This window comes from Erinaceus europaeus, chromosome 1 (genome assembly GCF_950295315.1).
Source record: "Erinaceus europaeus chromosome 1, mEriEur2.1, whole genome shotgun sequence".
NCBI classification, from domain to species: Eukaryota; Metazoa; Chordata; class Mammalia; order Eulipotyphla; family Erinaceidae; genus Erinaceus; species Erinaceus europaeus.
The window spans coordinates 107,617,906-107,632,742 of record NC_080162.1 but is presented as its reverse complement, the minus strand read 5'-3'; the positions used below and the strand labels follow the sequence as shown (position 1 = coordinate 107,632,742).

At 40.0% G+C, this 14,837-nt stretch overlaps 1 protein-coding gene across 1 annotated transcript in view; it reads right to left on the bottom strand.

Annotated features, from left to right (window-relative positions):
- The window catches only part of DNTT (DNA nucleotidylexotransferase), a 36,210-nt gene extending 25,201 nt beyond the window's left edge, over positions 1 to 11,009 (bottom strand). Inside the window, exons 1-3 of the mRNA XM_007532634.3 lie at positions 10,807 to 11,009; positions 4,049 to 4,232; positions 2,804 to 2,932 (exon numbers count right to left, since the gene is read on the bottom strand). Coding sequence (XP_007532696.1) covers positions 2,804 to 2,932; positions 4,049 to 4,232; positions 10,807 to 11,009 — 516 coding nt within the window. The remainder of the gene's footprint in view (positions 1 to 2,803; positions 2,933 to 4,048; positions 4,233 to 10,806) is intronic.
- Positions 11,010 to 14,837: the final 3,828 nt, after the last annotated feature.

Sequence of the window (14,837 nt, the reverse complement as noted above, 5' to 3'; positions counted from 1 at the left end):
AAGAAAATACAAAGCAGAACTTGGACTGGGCACCAAAGCAGAAGATTCTGGGGGTAGGGGAGAGTTTGGGATAGTGAAAAGGATCATGGTGCATTGATGTGCCCTTATGTCAACAACCACATTGTCAACGCCCTAATAAAATGAAAATTAAAAAAAAAACAAAGAAAATTACTGAATCAGGAAAAATGATGACATTTTATTGCTTCCTATGGTAAAAAGAAATTTTTCTTTCTTTTAGAAACAAATTAGAATATAGGTCTCTCTCTCTCTCTCTCTCACACACACACACTTTTTAAAGAGTGATTGATTTTTATGGAAGAGAAAGAGAGAGAGAACTGAAACTGACTTAAAGCACTGCTCTGGCATGTCAGGTGTCATGTAACCTGGGACCTCACACACACACAAAAAAAAACCCACAAACATGCACAGGTATAAAATGCTTTATAAAGACTCCTCTTAATTCACTTTTATTATATATTCAGGAATTGTTTAACCACAAAAGGAAAAAGAAGAAAGGGAGAGGGGAAGTAGAAAAAGAAGAAAGAAAGGAAAGAAGAAAGAAAGGAAAGTAAAGGAAGGAAGGAAGGAAGGAAGGAAGGAAGGAAGGGAGGGAGAAAGGAAGGAAGGAAGGAAGGAAGAAAGAAAGAAAGAAAGAAAGAAAGAAAGAAAGAAAGAAAGAAAGGAAGGAAGAAAGAAAGAAAGAAAGAAAAGAAAGAAAGAAAAGAAAAGGAGAAAGAGGAAGAAGGAAGAAGCAAGGAAGGAAGGAAGGAAGGAAGGAAGGGAGGAAAGAAGGAAAGAAGGAAGGAAAAGGTCTCATGCTTAGTGCCTTCTCACAGTCATTGTTCACTCTATCCTTCCCTTCCTACATGTTTTTCCTCAACAGCTTGTGGCCAGAATTCTGCCTTGATCCCAGGGCATCCTCATTTCTCTGCTTGTACATAAAACACAGCCAGCAGTTAACATCGGCTTGTTAAACAAATGCGAGCAATCACAGGTGTCTCAGACCCAAAGCTGGGGTTATTTGAGGTAAGGCACGTTTGTATTTCCTGAAGAGGAGGAAGTAGATGCAGCTGTGGTATCAGGCACATCTTGCCTGGTAGTTACAACTTCCTGACCTTCCTCACACACGTGTGGATGGAAGAGTAGAAATGAGAAGTCTTGCGGTTGATATACCACTGTGTGTTTTACTGTACATTTTATCTGCTTGACTATGGACTGTAGGCTAGGGACAAGCAGTCGTGGGCTGGCTAAGGTTATTGATATAGTTACTAAAGTTTAGCACTGGATTGGGCTTTCAAGATTATCCAACTTCTTATTGAAAAGATGAGGAATCTGAGGGACTGGCTTATTTGGCCTAGTTAATTTCAAAGATGCTATAACTGGATCGGCTAGACTCTATCATTTGATTTCCCAGCAAAGACTATCTATGCATTATTATTACTTTAATGTAATTTGTTCTCTCTCTCTCTCTCTCTCTCACACACACACACACACACACACACACACAGAGAGAGAGAGATATCAGAATCTTTCCAATTCCAAAATTTTGTGTTGTAGATGAAGTAACCCTCTAGAATAAATAAATATAATCCAGCATAAGATTTAAAGACCCTACAGTGGATCTCAAAAAATTTAATTTGTTTTATATTCTCAACCTTTCTCTCTTACTTGGCCCACTTCTACCCTCCCACCCCTTCTCCAATCCTTGATTCTAGGTTGGTCAGTTTAAGATATTTCTGACTTCTTATATTTCCTCATACCATTGTTTTTCTTTTTTTTAATTTCACATTTTTCTAACAGTGTGAACAAAAGAATAAAGATTTATCCAAGATTAGGCTATGAATACAGAGACAACACACTTATACCATTTCTCCCCCCACTTTAAACATCATCTTTTGTTCAGTTTGTTTATTTTTGTTTTGTAATTAATAGTAAATTGAAGAATTGAAAGATTATAGGGTATAGTTCTACTCTACACTGCACTCACCACTGAAGTCCTGTGCCCCTGTTTTCCCAATAATAATCACCATAGTTCTTAAAAAGTCTTAGAGAGGAAGTTAGTAGTAGCGCAGCAGGTTAAGCACAGGTGGCACAAAGCACAAGGACCAGCTTACGGATCCTGGTTTGAGCCCCTGGCTCCCCACCTGCAAGGGAGTCACTTCACAAGTGGTGAAGCAGGTCTGCAGGTGTCTATCTCTCTCTTCCCATCTCTGTCTTTCCCTTCTCTCTCCATTTCTTCTGTCCTATCCAACAACAACAACATCAATAATAACTACAACAATAAAACAACAAGGGCAACAAAAGGGAATAAATAAATATTTAAAATATATATATTAAAAAATTCTTAGAGATAGATTGTTTGCTTCTGGGTTTTTGTTTGTTGTTTGTGTTTCATGAATTTGCAATGTATTATAAGAGTAGTTACAGTATTTCATTTTTAGATACTTGCCTGTGACAAGTGTTGTGCCCCTTAATGACAATTCTTACTAGATAGTAATGTACTATAGAATATAACCCAAATATAATACTATATTTAGCCCAAATATAATATAGACTATAACCCCAATGTATCTGTCCATTTCCATAGCAAAGGAGATATGTTCTTGGCAGAAAGAAGCAGAGATCAGACAGGGTGGCAGGTGGCTGGAAGCAGAAGGGAGCAGAATGACTATGGGGAAAACCTTCCTAGATTGTCAGAACAAGTCCTAAGTTAATATGCAGATCCATGGAAAGAAGTGACAAGCCACCTCCCCTGCCCCCCTCACCCCCAATTAGCTTTGGGTGTTGTTGTAGGCCCCATTACCGTGAATATGTGGTTACAGTTGTTTAAAGATGTTCTTCTCTGGCATGCGTACTGGGAGATCTTTTTTATGGCAAGTGGTGGGGTGTTCTGGGAGCCTGGGTTGGATCCAAATGAAGCATCACTTTTCACCTAAACAAATGCAGAAATGTCTGTTTTTAATCACAGTGGGTAATAACAATTATAGCACCAGGCATGTATAAAATTGGAGACAGTTTCTAAGTCTTTGTGAGAACTATGGTGGTTCTTGTTGGGAGGATGGGAGCACAGAACTTGGGTGGTGGGTGAAACTATACCTTGTAATCTCACAATCTTGTAAACCACTGTTTCTCAGTAATTATGATAATCTATAAAATAATGACATTGGAGGGAGTTTAATGGCAACTGTCTCTGGGAAGAGCATAAAATGACAGGAGACTCTAAAATCATGTCATATGCATCTCTAGTATTTGAGTTTGTTATAATAGGTGTTATTCTTGAACACAGAAAAAAATACTTTGTCATGAACTTGAATAATTATGGTCTGAATCCTCTTCCTGAGATTTCTAACACTATTCCTATAGGACTAGAATTAAGAGTTTTGGGTTTTGTCTTTTGAAAAATCATGGAAGAAACAAGAAGAAAACTGTTTTTCTGGCTGGGACACGAAGACTTCCATACTGTGAAAGATCTGTGATAGACTAACTCAGGAAAATCGCCGCCCTTCAGCACCTTCTGTAGATCGTTTTGTGTTAAGTGCTTTACATGTTTGTTGTTCTGAACTTCATATCCATTTTATAAGGTAGGCACTTTTGTTATCTCACATTACAGAGGAGGAAACTGGGGCTTCTGGGTGTTGGCACACCAGGTTAAACACACATAGTACTAAGCCTAAGGACCCATGCAAGGACCTGGGTTTGAGCCTCCAGTCCTTACCTGCAGGGTGGGGCTGGGGAGGAGGGAAGCTTGACAAATGGTGAAGCAGGCCTGCAGGTGTCTCTTTCTCTCTCCCCTTCCCCCCTCAATTTCTCTCTGTCCTATCCAATAAAATGGGGGGGGGAGCTACCAGGAGCAGTAGATTTGTGGTATCGGCAACCAGCCCCAGAGATAAGCCTGGAGGCAAAAAAATTAATAATAATAATGTAGAGAAGGAAACTGAAACTCAGGAAAATTGTCTTGCTCCAGGTCACCCAGAATAAGCAGAGAAATTGGAGATTAAGCCAGGTCTGATACTCTTAAACTTCAAGCAACAGGCAAAGAAACTCAAACTGTGTAACTTACAAGTTGGTGCTTTCCTGTGATCACCACCGGATTTCCTGCTCTCATACACTCAACCAGCCAGGAGACGTCTAGAAGTTCAAGCTGTGAGCTGATCTTTATGTCCTGGACCTGAAGCCACTCTAGAACTTCTGAACCCGTGTTGTTTTCTGCCACGATATGGGTGATGGAGTCACTGCAAAATGCAAGACAAAGTTACTAACTGAAGGGACTTTCAAAATTAGAAACTTTCCTCTTTCCTTAAGGTGGTTAGAGCATCCCACCTGATGGAGGAACACACAGTCTACCTGGGCATCAGCATGGAGAATTTAGGTCAGGGTGCAAGGGATTCTTTCTACCTTAACGAGGGTAACAACAAAGGACTATAATATGTGTTAGATGCAAGAAGTTAAGGAAACATTAGTAAGCTGGGGTGTCAATGGAACAGCAAGGTCCAGAGGAGATGAGAAAGGAAATTGTTCTTAATATAGCACCCACCATATGACAGGTAGTTTTGCTGTGCCATTTCATTTTGATTTGTAGAGGGCTTTAGTCAGTGCCTATCAAACTTGTTTCACTGTGGACCACAGTCAGAAATACATTTTATTATATTTTACTTTATTGACTACTATCACTCCCCCCGCCCCCAGTACTGATCAGCTCTGGCTTATGGTGGTGTGGGAGATTGAACCTGAAACCTTGGAGTTTTGGGCAGGAGTCTCTTTGCATAACCACTATGTTATCTATCACTCTTAATCTCTTTATTGGGGTTAATGCTATACAGTACAGTCATAGACATATGGGTGAGATTTCTTAGCCATGACCGATTAGTAATGTTCTGGAGGTCTTGAATCCTAACAATTTCATGCTAGGATTTGTCCTCAACTTCTCACAGGGAAAAATGACTCAGAGTCTTCTTCAACTAGAACTGAACTGAAATGTGCTTGGCTTGGAACTTGGCATCCCTGAAGGTAGGGACAGTGTTACAGTCTACCTGATTGTACCCAGATTTGATACCCAACTCTTGGCCAGGTTCACAGTGATGGAAAAGTAGCCCTTACCTTTCCCTGGGAACAACTATATCTTTGAACCATCCCCCACCCCAGGAACTCCACTTTGACAAGCAAGGCTATAGAAAAGAATGGTTCTGAGGGAACCATTTCTGGGGAAAGCTATGCAAACAGTAAAGTAGCACTGTAGCGCTCTCTCTCTCTCTCTCTCTCTCTCTCTCTCTCCCTCCCTCTCTCTCCCTCTCTCTCTCTCTATCTTCTTCCTTCTTAATTTCTCTGTCTCTATCAAATAATAAAAAAGAGAAAAGGATGGTTCTTTAATTGTCTCCATGCTAGAATTTGAGTTCAATGATAATAGTGTTTCCCAGTATGGCTTTCATTATTCTGCAGGTCTAGGAGACAATTTTAAAAGACTTACAACTGGATATTCAACAAGCATATATGTCTATTTATATCTACATTTAAAAATTGTGCATATCAGGGTCATGTTTTTTATAGATACTTGGACATGGTTAAATGACTTTCAATAATTCACTTTAATAACAGTTAAGATAAAGACATTAACTATAAACTCACACATTGGTAAAAGATGTGGGATGTGTTAAGAATCATGCCCACTGTACTCCGAGGTCAGGAAATCAAAACCCTGAGTTCCAAAATTAACTCACATATTTTAGTTCTGGATTCCCCCCCCCTCCCTCCAGTACTAGTGGCCTTACCTCCCATGGAGCATATTCTTGTTCTCCCCTCTAAGAGGACTTCCAGGGCCCTTCGGCTTTAGAAGTGCACAGATACAGGGGAGAAGGCATCCATGGTTGGATGAAACAGTGAGAAAAACAAATAGAAAAGAGAGTGACTCTTTTTGAAAAACAAAATCAGAAAAGAAAACACAAGTAGAACCTGAAATGGAATTGGCGTATTGCACCAAAGTAAAAGACTCTGGAGTGGGTGGGTGGAGAGAATACAGGAAAGAGTCAGAGAACCTGGTGGGGGTTGTATTGTTATATGGGAAACTGGGGAATGTTATGTATGCACAAACTATTGTATTTACTGTTGAATGTAAAACATTAATTCCCCAATAAAGAAATTTAAAAAAAGAGAGAGAGTGACAGTGCATTCTTACTTTGAGCCTATTGGGGGCTCAGATATGGCCCAATTCAACAATGTATTTTTCTAGTGCAGGAAACATCTCTTTCATCTGCTTTTTTTTTTTTTTTTTTTTTTTTTGCCTCCAGGGTTATCGCTAGGGATTGGTGCTTGCACTACAAATCCTTTTTTTTTTTTGAAATATATATATATATATATATATATGATAGTGCAGAGAGAAATTGAGAAAGGAAGGGAAAATAGGGGAGGAAAACAGACATCTGCAGACCTGCTTCACTGCTCATGAAGTGACCCCTGCAGGTGGGGAACTGGGGGCTCGTACCAGGACTCCTGTGTGGGTCCTTGTGCTTCATACTATGTTGTGCTATATTTTTCCTTTGCGAACAATGACTTAAAATATTTTCATTCAGATTCCACAAATTGGAAGTGACAAAATACTGCTGAGAGCAAACAAAGATGTACACTAAAGTAGAAAAGATAATTTTTATTCTATAGTAATGATTGCAATATGGGAAGAGGATCCAACATGCATGGAATTCAACTTCCAAGAAACAAAAGTTTGGGGACCTTTTGGGTCAGGAAGTGTTGTTGATGGGCATTCAGAGAGACTAGTCCATGGACCAGGCCACCTGCATTTGATAGTTGACATTTATTCAGAGGAGAAACAAACTTCTCTCAGATCTTTATGACAAGAGGCAACAATGCAAGTTAGAGTAACTCTTTCTCTCTGATGGAGACTGGAGGTGAATGTTTACATTCCCCCTTAAGTGTTTGTCTTTCAAAGAGAGGTCTCTTGAGAAGAAGGGGGGCAAAGAAAAGACTTATAATTGCAAGATGTCTAAAATCATCACTTTCAGAAAGGATTCCAGAGTCTATCTGCCTATTGCCAGACTGGAGCTGGAACAAACAATAGATTCTCATGAGCTCTCTCTTGCAAGTGTTTGAAGGTGGTATGCTAGAGGCATAGCATAAAGGTTGTCAGAATTATGTCCCAGTTTGGTCATGGAGAGAGTCTTTATCAACATTCAGGTTAAAAATAACAAAACAGGGGCCAGGTGGTTGCGAACCTAGTTGAGTGCACATGTTGCAATGCATAAGGATCTGGGCTCAAGGCCTTGGACCCTGCCTGCAGGTGGAAAGCTTAGTGAGTGATGAAGCAGTGCTGTAGGTGTTTGTCTTTCTTCCTCTTTTATTCCCTTTCCTTCTCAATTTATGGCTGTCTCTATCAATAAATAAAAATAATAAAAAATAACAAAACAAAAAGGATTTCCTTTATTTTGCATTGGAAATGGGAGTAGGATAGCTCTTCTTTTCCATTAATTTTTTTAATTTGTGATTAATTGTAGGTTACAAGATTGTAAGGTTACAGTGTATATGTCTCTTTCTTTCTTTCTTTCTATCTTTCTTTCTTTCTTTCTTTCTTTTTTTCCACCACTCTTGTAAAAAAGAATTTTATCACCAGAAGATTTATTGGGAATTTGGAGACAACAGCTTTGGGATACAAAGTGAGGCAGTTACATTTTATTTTATTTCATTTTTTTATTATATTCATTATTGGATAGAAATAGAAATTAAGAGATAAGGGAGAGAGAGAGAGGGAGAGAGACAAAGAAACACCTGCAACCCACTTGTGAAGCTTTTCTCCTACAGGTGAGGACTGGGGGCTCCAACTGGTATCCTTGTACATTGTAACATGTGCACTCAACCACATGAGCTCGTAGCATGTGCACTCAACCATGTGTGCGGCCCCAAGAATCACATTTAAAATGCCACACAGTGAGTGGATGGATAGTCCAGGCAGCCAGATTAGATATAACTAAAACAAAGCAAGAAGACTGCAAGTACACAATAAGGTACAAAAATGCTCATTTTTATACTTTATTTTATTTTTTAAAGTTATGGTATTTTAAGGTCTACGTGACAACAAATGTACGATTCCTAACTCCTCTTCCCAACTGTTGTCTCCTCACCTGCATGACTCAGTCGTCCATTTAGTGTCTCCAGAACCTGACATATTCTACAGAGTAACACTAACAAAGCCAACCATGCTTTGTAATGCCGCCATGCTACACTTTGTTTTCATCACTGACAGTGGCTTTCAACGCTGCCCACATAGATAAATAACAGAAATTTAGGCAAGGGGACCTGGTGGTGGCACATCTGATTAAATGCACACGTTACCATGTGCAAGGAGGAGATTCTGAACCATGCCACATGGATGGGAATGGTGAGGTCATACATGGATCTGTTTGTTTATCTAGAGATTTCCCCCTACAGACACACAAACACATACACACACATTACCATCATCTTTTCCAACTAAAGTCTGTATGCTTATATACAAAAATTGTGTTTGAGAGCTAGGACTCCCACTTCCTGTGGCTTTTGTGGCATAGAACACGTTTTGTATTTCAAGTGTCCTCTGCACTGGCAGCCTGAGAACTTTGCCACCACTGCATGCACAAGCAGTTCACTCATCCTGCATGTTTCCTCAGCCTCCTGAGCAGCTGGCCTTGGTCCCTGGCAGTGGATAGCTGAGGCATAGAACTGACTGTTGGGTTTTCAGGCCCAATGCAGAACTTTGTCTCTGCCATCTCCTCACCTCAGCCATCGTATATATATACTCAGAGCTCTGTCTACAATTCAGCTGGTCAACCCTTGCTGAAAGTATGGATGCATCAACAGAGAGCTTTCCATGTAAGTGGCTCTCACCTTCCTACTTGGCTCTCACCAAAATTTCTTTACTACAAAGGAATTTCCAAACCAGCTAAGGTTTCTAATTTTTCAATTCTCCCCCCCCCCCTTCTTTTTAATTGTCTGGGATTTTGGGGCTCTTTACCTATTTTATCTCCTCCCACTTCCTAAGCCAACATTTGATGCAATTCTGTTAAGATTAGGCAGGCAGCAACTATCAGTAGATAAATCTAAGTCCTAATATCACTAATCTTGAATGAGATATGGTGTTACACAGAAGAAAAAAAAAAAGAGGCAGGGGACCAGGGAAGAAGGTCATGTAAAGAAAAAAAATCAGATGGAGGGGCAGGGGGAATAAAAGAAAGAAAAAATCAGATGGAGAGAAAAAGGAAATTCAATAATTTATGAGTGTGTTTTAGTATATATAAAAAAAGTACTTCAGTGATACTGACTTTTTAAAAAAAATTATCCTTATTTTATTTATTGGATAGAGACAGCCAGAAATCGAGAGGGAATGGGGTGATAGAGGAGGAGAGGCAGAGGGACACCTGAAACACGGCTTCATCACTTGCAAAGCATTCCCTCTGCAGGTGGGGACAGGGGGCTCGAACCTGGGTCCTTATACACTATAACATGTGTGCTCAACCACGTGTGCCACCACCCAGCCCCGATACTGACTTTTAAATCATTGTGGATATTGTGAAATGATCACATCTGGTGATTTACTTATTTTATTTATTTATTTATTTATTTATTTATTTATTTATTCACCAGCACAGCTCTGGCTTATGGTAGTGTAAGGGACTGAACCTAGGACTTCAGAACCTCAGGCCTGAAAGTCTTTTGTGTAACCATTATGCTATCTCCCTCCCACCTGATTATTAGCTATGAAACAAACATTTGTTCGGTAAGAAATGTGTCTCAATTTTATTTTTAAATGTCAAACATTATTTTTAAAATGTAAATCATCTATCATCTTCACATAGAATTCTTCTAATCTTCCCTCAAACAACTGTGGTCAATCAATTCCTGGGGCAAAAATTGCATCCTGTCAATTGCAGAAGTCATCATCCTTTACTCCCTGGCCCTGTTCCTCATCCCCCTGTCCTGTTGAAACTATTTATATCAAAGTTCTAGTACCATGTTTTTATTAATCTTGTTTTATTTTTACCCCATATATTTCATGTGGATATAGGTGAGATAAGCTTATACAACAGCTAGAAGAACAGTGAGACAAATTGTTGATATGCTTGTGAGCAACCTGGCCTCAGAGCTCCAAATGTTGCCTCAGTTGCCTCTAAGTGTAGGCTCTCTTCACTCCAAGTCTATACTTTCTACACAGAACTATCCCTGGACCATAGCACTCCCTTTCTCTACAATCCCTACAGGGACTGCTCTTTAGAAAAGCATGACAAGGTCACACTGAGGTGCTTGTACTGAATTGACCACAGTCACTCGCCCTAGCCCAGTTACACACACTGGGTACCTACTTCAGCACACCCATATGTTCAGCTTAAGAGCCAAGCAATGAGACCACTTCTTGTCCCTTAAAGTAGCTGGATTTTCCTGAACAAGCTAGTAACATATTTATTTTGGTCAAGAGTGAAATTGAGTGATGTCAACATTAAATTTTATAACTAGACTTCCGCTTATCATTCCTAGATACTTCATCTCATAACAGCAAAGGATTTTTTAAAAAATGCCTTTGACCTTGTCTTTTGGTGTCAATGAGTTTTAAAAGAATTGTGGTGTATGTGCTTAACCAGGTGTGTCACCACCTGGCCCCATTTTAAAAGAATTGTATCCAGCCTCCACTTACCTGCCCCCCCCCCACTTAACTGACTCAATTTTTTATGTGTTTGATTGAAAATCTACTCTCCCCAGTGAGCATATCACTTCTTCTCTGGAAGAAAACACAACATTATTGGTCCCAAAGATACTGTTTCAAAGTAGTCCTACCTGAGTTCATCTTCAACCCTGAACCCTTTCCTTCGGGCCAGCTCCATGAGAAAGGCTCTGCGGCTGCTTCCCATTTTCTTTTCCAAAATAAAGAGAACCAAATTGTGAAACTTGATGTCATATGGAGGGTAGGCCACTGAGGCCCCCATCAGCCGGGATCTCTTCTTCCGAGGGCTTGAGTGGACCACTGGCAATGCATCCATGGCAAGAGGCTGCTGCTGCCATCAGATGCTGTCACCAGAAGTGAAGGAGTCCTGCCCCTCCTTCGTGAGGAGCTCTAATGTCAGCCACTGAGATCAGGGCCAGGCTTTTCCTGCTGAACAGCAGGGGAATTTTCATCTCTATTCAGTTCATTCATCCCATGGGGCCATCATAATGGGTGTAGTAAATTGACTTTTGGATTTTGCCAGATGCTCTAAACAATCTTGTGAAGAAGATATGAAATTACTATTGTCCCTGTAGTGTTTATTTTTGTAAGGAAGTATTTTTATTTATTTTTTGTCATGTGTAATTTTTTGGTCATATTTTTGTCCTTTTCTTTTTTTTTTAACAAGGGAGTATCAAAGAGAAAAGACTGTAATTTAAATATTTTAATTATATTTATTGATTGGATAAAGACAGTCAGAAATCAAGAGGGGAGGGCCTTATAGAGAAGGACAGAGACAGAGAGACACCGGCAGACCTGCTTCACCACTTACAAAACTTTCCGGGGGGGCTGGGAGCTTGAACCTGGGTCCTTGTGCATTGTAACATGTGTGCTCAACCAGGTGCACCACCATCAGGACTCCCCCCTCCCTTTTATTTTAACCAGAGCACTGCTCAGTTTTGGTTTATGATAATATGAGGGATTGAACCTGGGTTTCTAGAGCTTTGGCCATGAGTCTCTTTGCACAACCATTGTGCTATCTCTTTGTTCATTTGTTTGTTTGTTCATACTGGGACCAGAGCACCGCTCAGCTCTGGTTTATGGTGATCCCAGGGATTGCACCAGGGAGCTCTTGTACCTCAGGTATAAAAATCTGATGTGCTACTGGTGGTGCTATCTCCCTCGCCTGTGGTGTTGATTTTTTATGGATAAACTGAAGGTCACTCTAGTGTTTGTTTTTGATGCCTTTTAACTTTCCAACTATCTTGTGTTGTTTTGCTTTCTCATGGTACACTGGGTATCTCTACTGTACGTGGGTGACCTGCCTTGTACAGTCGCTTCAATTTTGCATAAATGGCATTGCTCTAGTTCTCAGCCTACCTTTTATGTTTTACTCTGATTTATATTTTCAGATCCATTGATGTATCTCTGCTTTATAATCTGTTGTCTCTCATTGTTCCCTAATACCTCAGAATAGACATTTTTAAGCGAGAAAACCAAGACTCAGACAATTTACTCAAGTCTCCCTGGATACACTGGATCTCATCTGATGTCAGAAGCTAAGCAGCATTGGACCGGGTTAGTACTTGGATAGAAAATAATTTACTGAAGGTGACAGACTTATGGATAGAACAAAAATTTAAAAAACATTTCTACTTATTTATTATTGGATAGAGACAGAGAGAAATTGAGAGGGATGGGGGAGATAGAGAGGGACAGAGAGACATCTGCAGCCCTGCTTCACCACTTACGAAACTTTTCCCCTGTAGGTGGGGACCAGGGGCTTGAACCTAGAACCTTGTGTACTATAACATGTACACTTAACCAGATGTGCCATTGCCTGGCCCTAGAACAAAATATTTAATCCTAGTCTTCAGATTATAAATATTTTATATCCCAACTTTTTCAATGGGGTTTGGTTGTTTGGAGAAGAGTCTGACATATAACCCCAAAATTCATCTTTTGGAATGACATTGGATGATTTTTTTTCTCATGATAATTATTACCATAACAAAGCATTTTCACAGATTTGTGTGCAAAATAAAATCACAGTCACTTATGAACGTACTTTACAGATCACATTTCTTGAGCAGCAATATGACCAAGCACCTGCCTTAGTTAATTGAATACTCACGCCACCATGTCTAGTAGGGACCAACACCCCCATTTGCAAAATATAATTATCAAATAAAATCTTGTTTAAACTTACAGAGCTAAGAAACGATCACACCTAGAAAATGATTGATCTTGGACTCTTCCCCAGTAAAACATCTGAGCTCTGCTTACATACTCTGCCATATTGTTGGAGACTTTTGCTATCTCTCAAAAAAGACCTTTTGCTCCCCAACCATTACAGCAGGGGAGAGTGATATAAAGGCTGCCTTCAAGCCTTCATGACACTCTTGCTGATCAAGAGAGCAGGGTTAAGAAAAAAAACTTCAGGTGGAACTTTAATAGATTTTAGCTCTCTAAAAGAGATGATTTTATTAACTAGAACTGTCTAAGTATCTGGAGAGGTTGTATTACATGGTGGTATAACTGCATGTCATGAAAGTACTCAAGTGGAGTCTGGAAAATGGTTCACTGAGATGTCACAGGAGTGATTTGAGCATCTAATAAGGACCTTGGATGCAGTTCTACACTCCCAGTGTTGCTACGATTGCTTGGCTAATATTTAAAGTCTGGAGGGGAGAGCCCATTGTGTCCTTACTGTTGGGCATATACTTTCTGAAGAGCTAAATGCTCTCTGTGAGAATTCAGGTCTCAGTCCCAAGTGGCCCCACAGCATGGCACAAACAAAAGGACCATGGGCTGATGATGTGTTGAGCTGCAGGGTGTGACCCAAGAAAAATAATTCGTGTGTCCCCTGAATGGTAAAAGGTGTGGAGAAGCAGTATTGAGATTTGTTTTCCACTTCAAGCTCTGCTATGAGAGCCTGACAAATCACTTTTCCAAGTTTCAGATTTCCCCATCTGAAGACTCACCAAGACAGTCCACAGAAGCTGCTGAGCAGAATGCTCGGCACAGAGGAATCACTTTAAGTAAATATCAGTTGGTATTTGATATTTTATTTTCAAAGTGCTTGTTCAATCATATATATATATATATATATATATATATATTCAAAATATTATACTAAATAATTGAATGTCTCATATAATTTGCCTTAGTTACTGGTATTAAAAAGACTACTGACAACAAAATATATATATATAACTTGTGTGCTTACGATAGTATCTTGTCTCAGCTATGAATCTTCCTCAGCTATATAAGGTTAAAACTGAGATTGTGAAAACCATAAATAATTGTGCATTTCTTTCTTTTTAAAATGTATTTATTATTGGATAGAGTCAGAGAGAAATTGAGAGGGGAGGGGGAGATAGAGAGGGAGACAGAGAGATACCTGCAGCCCTGCTTCACCACTCATGAAGCTTTCCCCCACCCCTCAGGTGGGGACCAGGTATTGTTTGAACATGGGTCCTGGTGCACTGTAACGTGAGCACTTAACCAGGTGCACCACCACCTGGCCCAAGAATTATGAGTCTCTTATTTGCCCCAACTCCACATTCATATCTGCCAATAGGAGATTGCAAGTTTGGAGGAAGACTCAAACCTTTTGGCTGGCTTGCTGATATTGTCAGGTCAGGGTCTTCTCAGGAGACATAACATCATCACACCCTTCAGAGGTACCAATATCATCCAGAAATATCTTCATAGGAGTTTCATCCCCAAATCTGCAAGGATTCCCCTTCCTCAGAGATGTGTGTTCCTGTTCCCCAGGAGATTCTCTGCTACAAGCTCTAAAGCTTTAATTATCCCAAATATGTCCCTTTGTTCTTCCAAGCCTTGAAGTGGAAGGTATTTCTAGCAGTTCCTCTGAGTTACCTCAGTGTTCTCATTTGGCTTTTCATCTTCCCAATGCCTAGCAAAACAATCCTGTATATAACATTCTCTGCTGGCAGAAGTTGGAAAATAAAAACAGAAGGGAAAACACAAAGCAGAACTTGGACTGGAGTTGGTGTATTGCACCAAAGTAAAAAACTCTGGGGTGGGGAGTTGGGGGAATCAGGTTCTGGAACATGATGGCAGAGGAGGATCTAGGTGAGGGGTTAGAGTGTTATGTGGAAAACTGAGAAATGTGACACATGGACCAACTATAGTATTT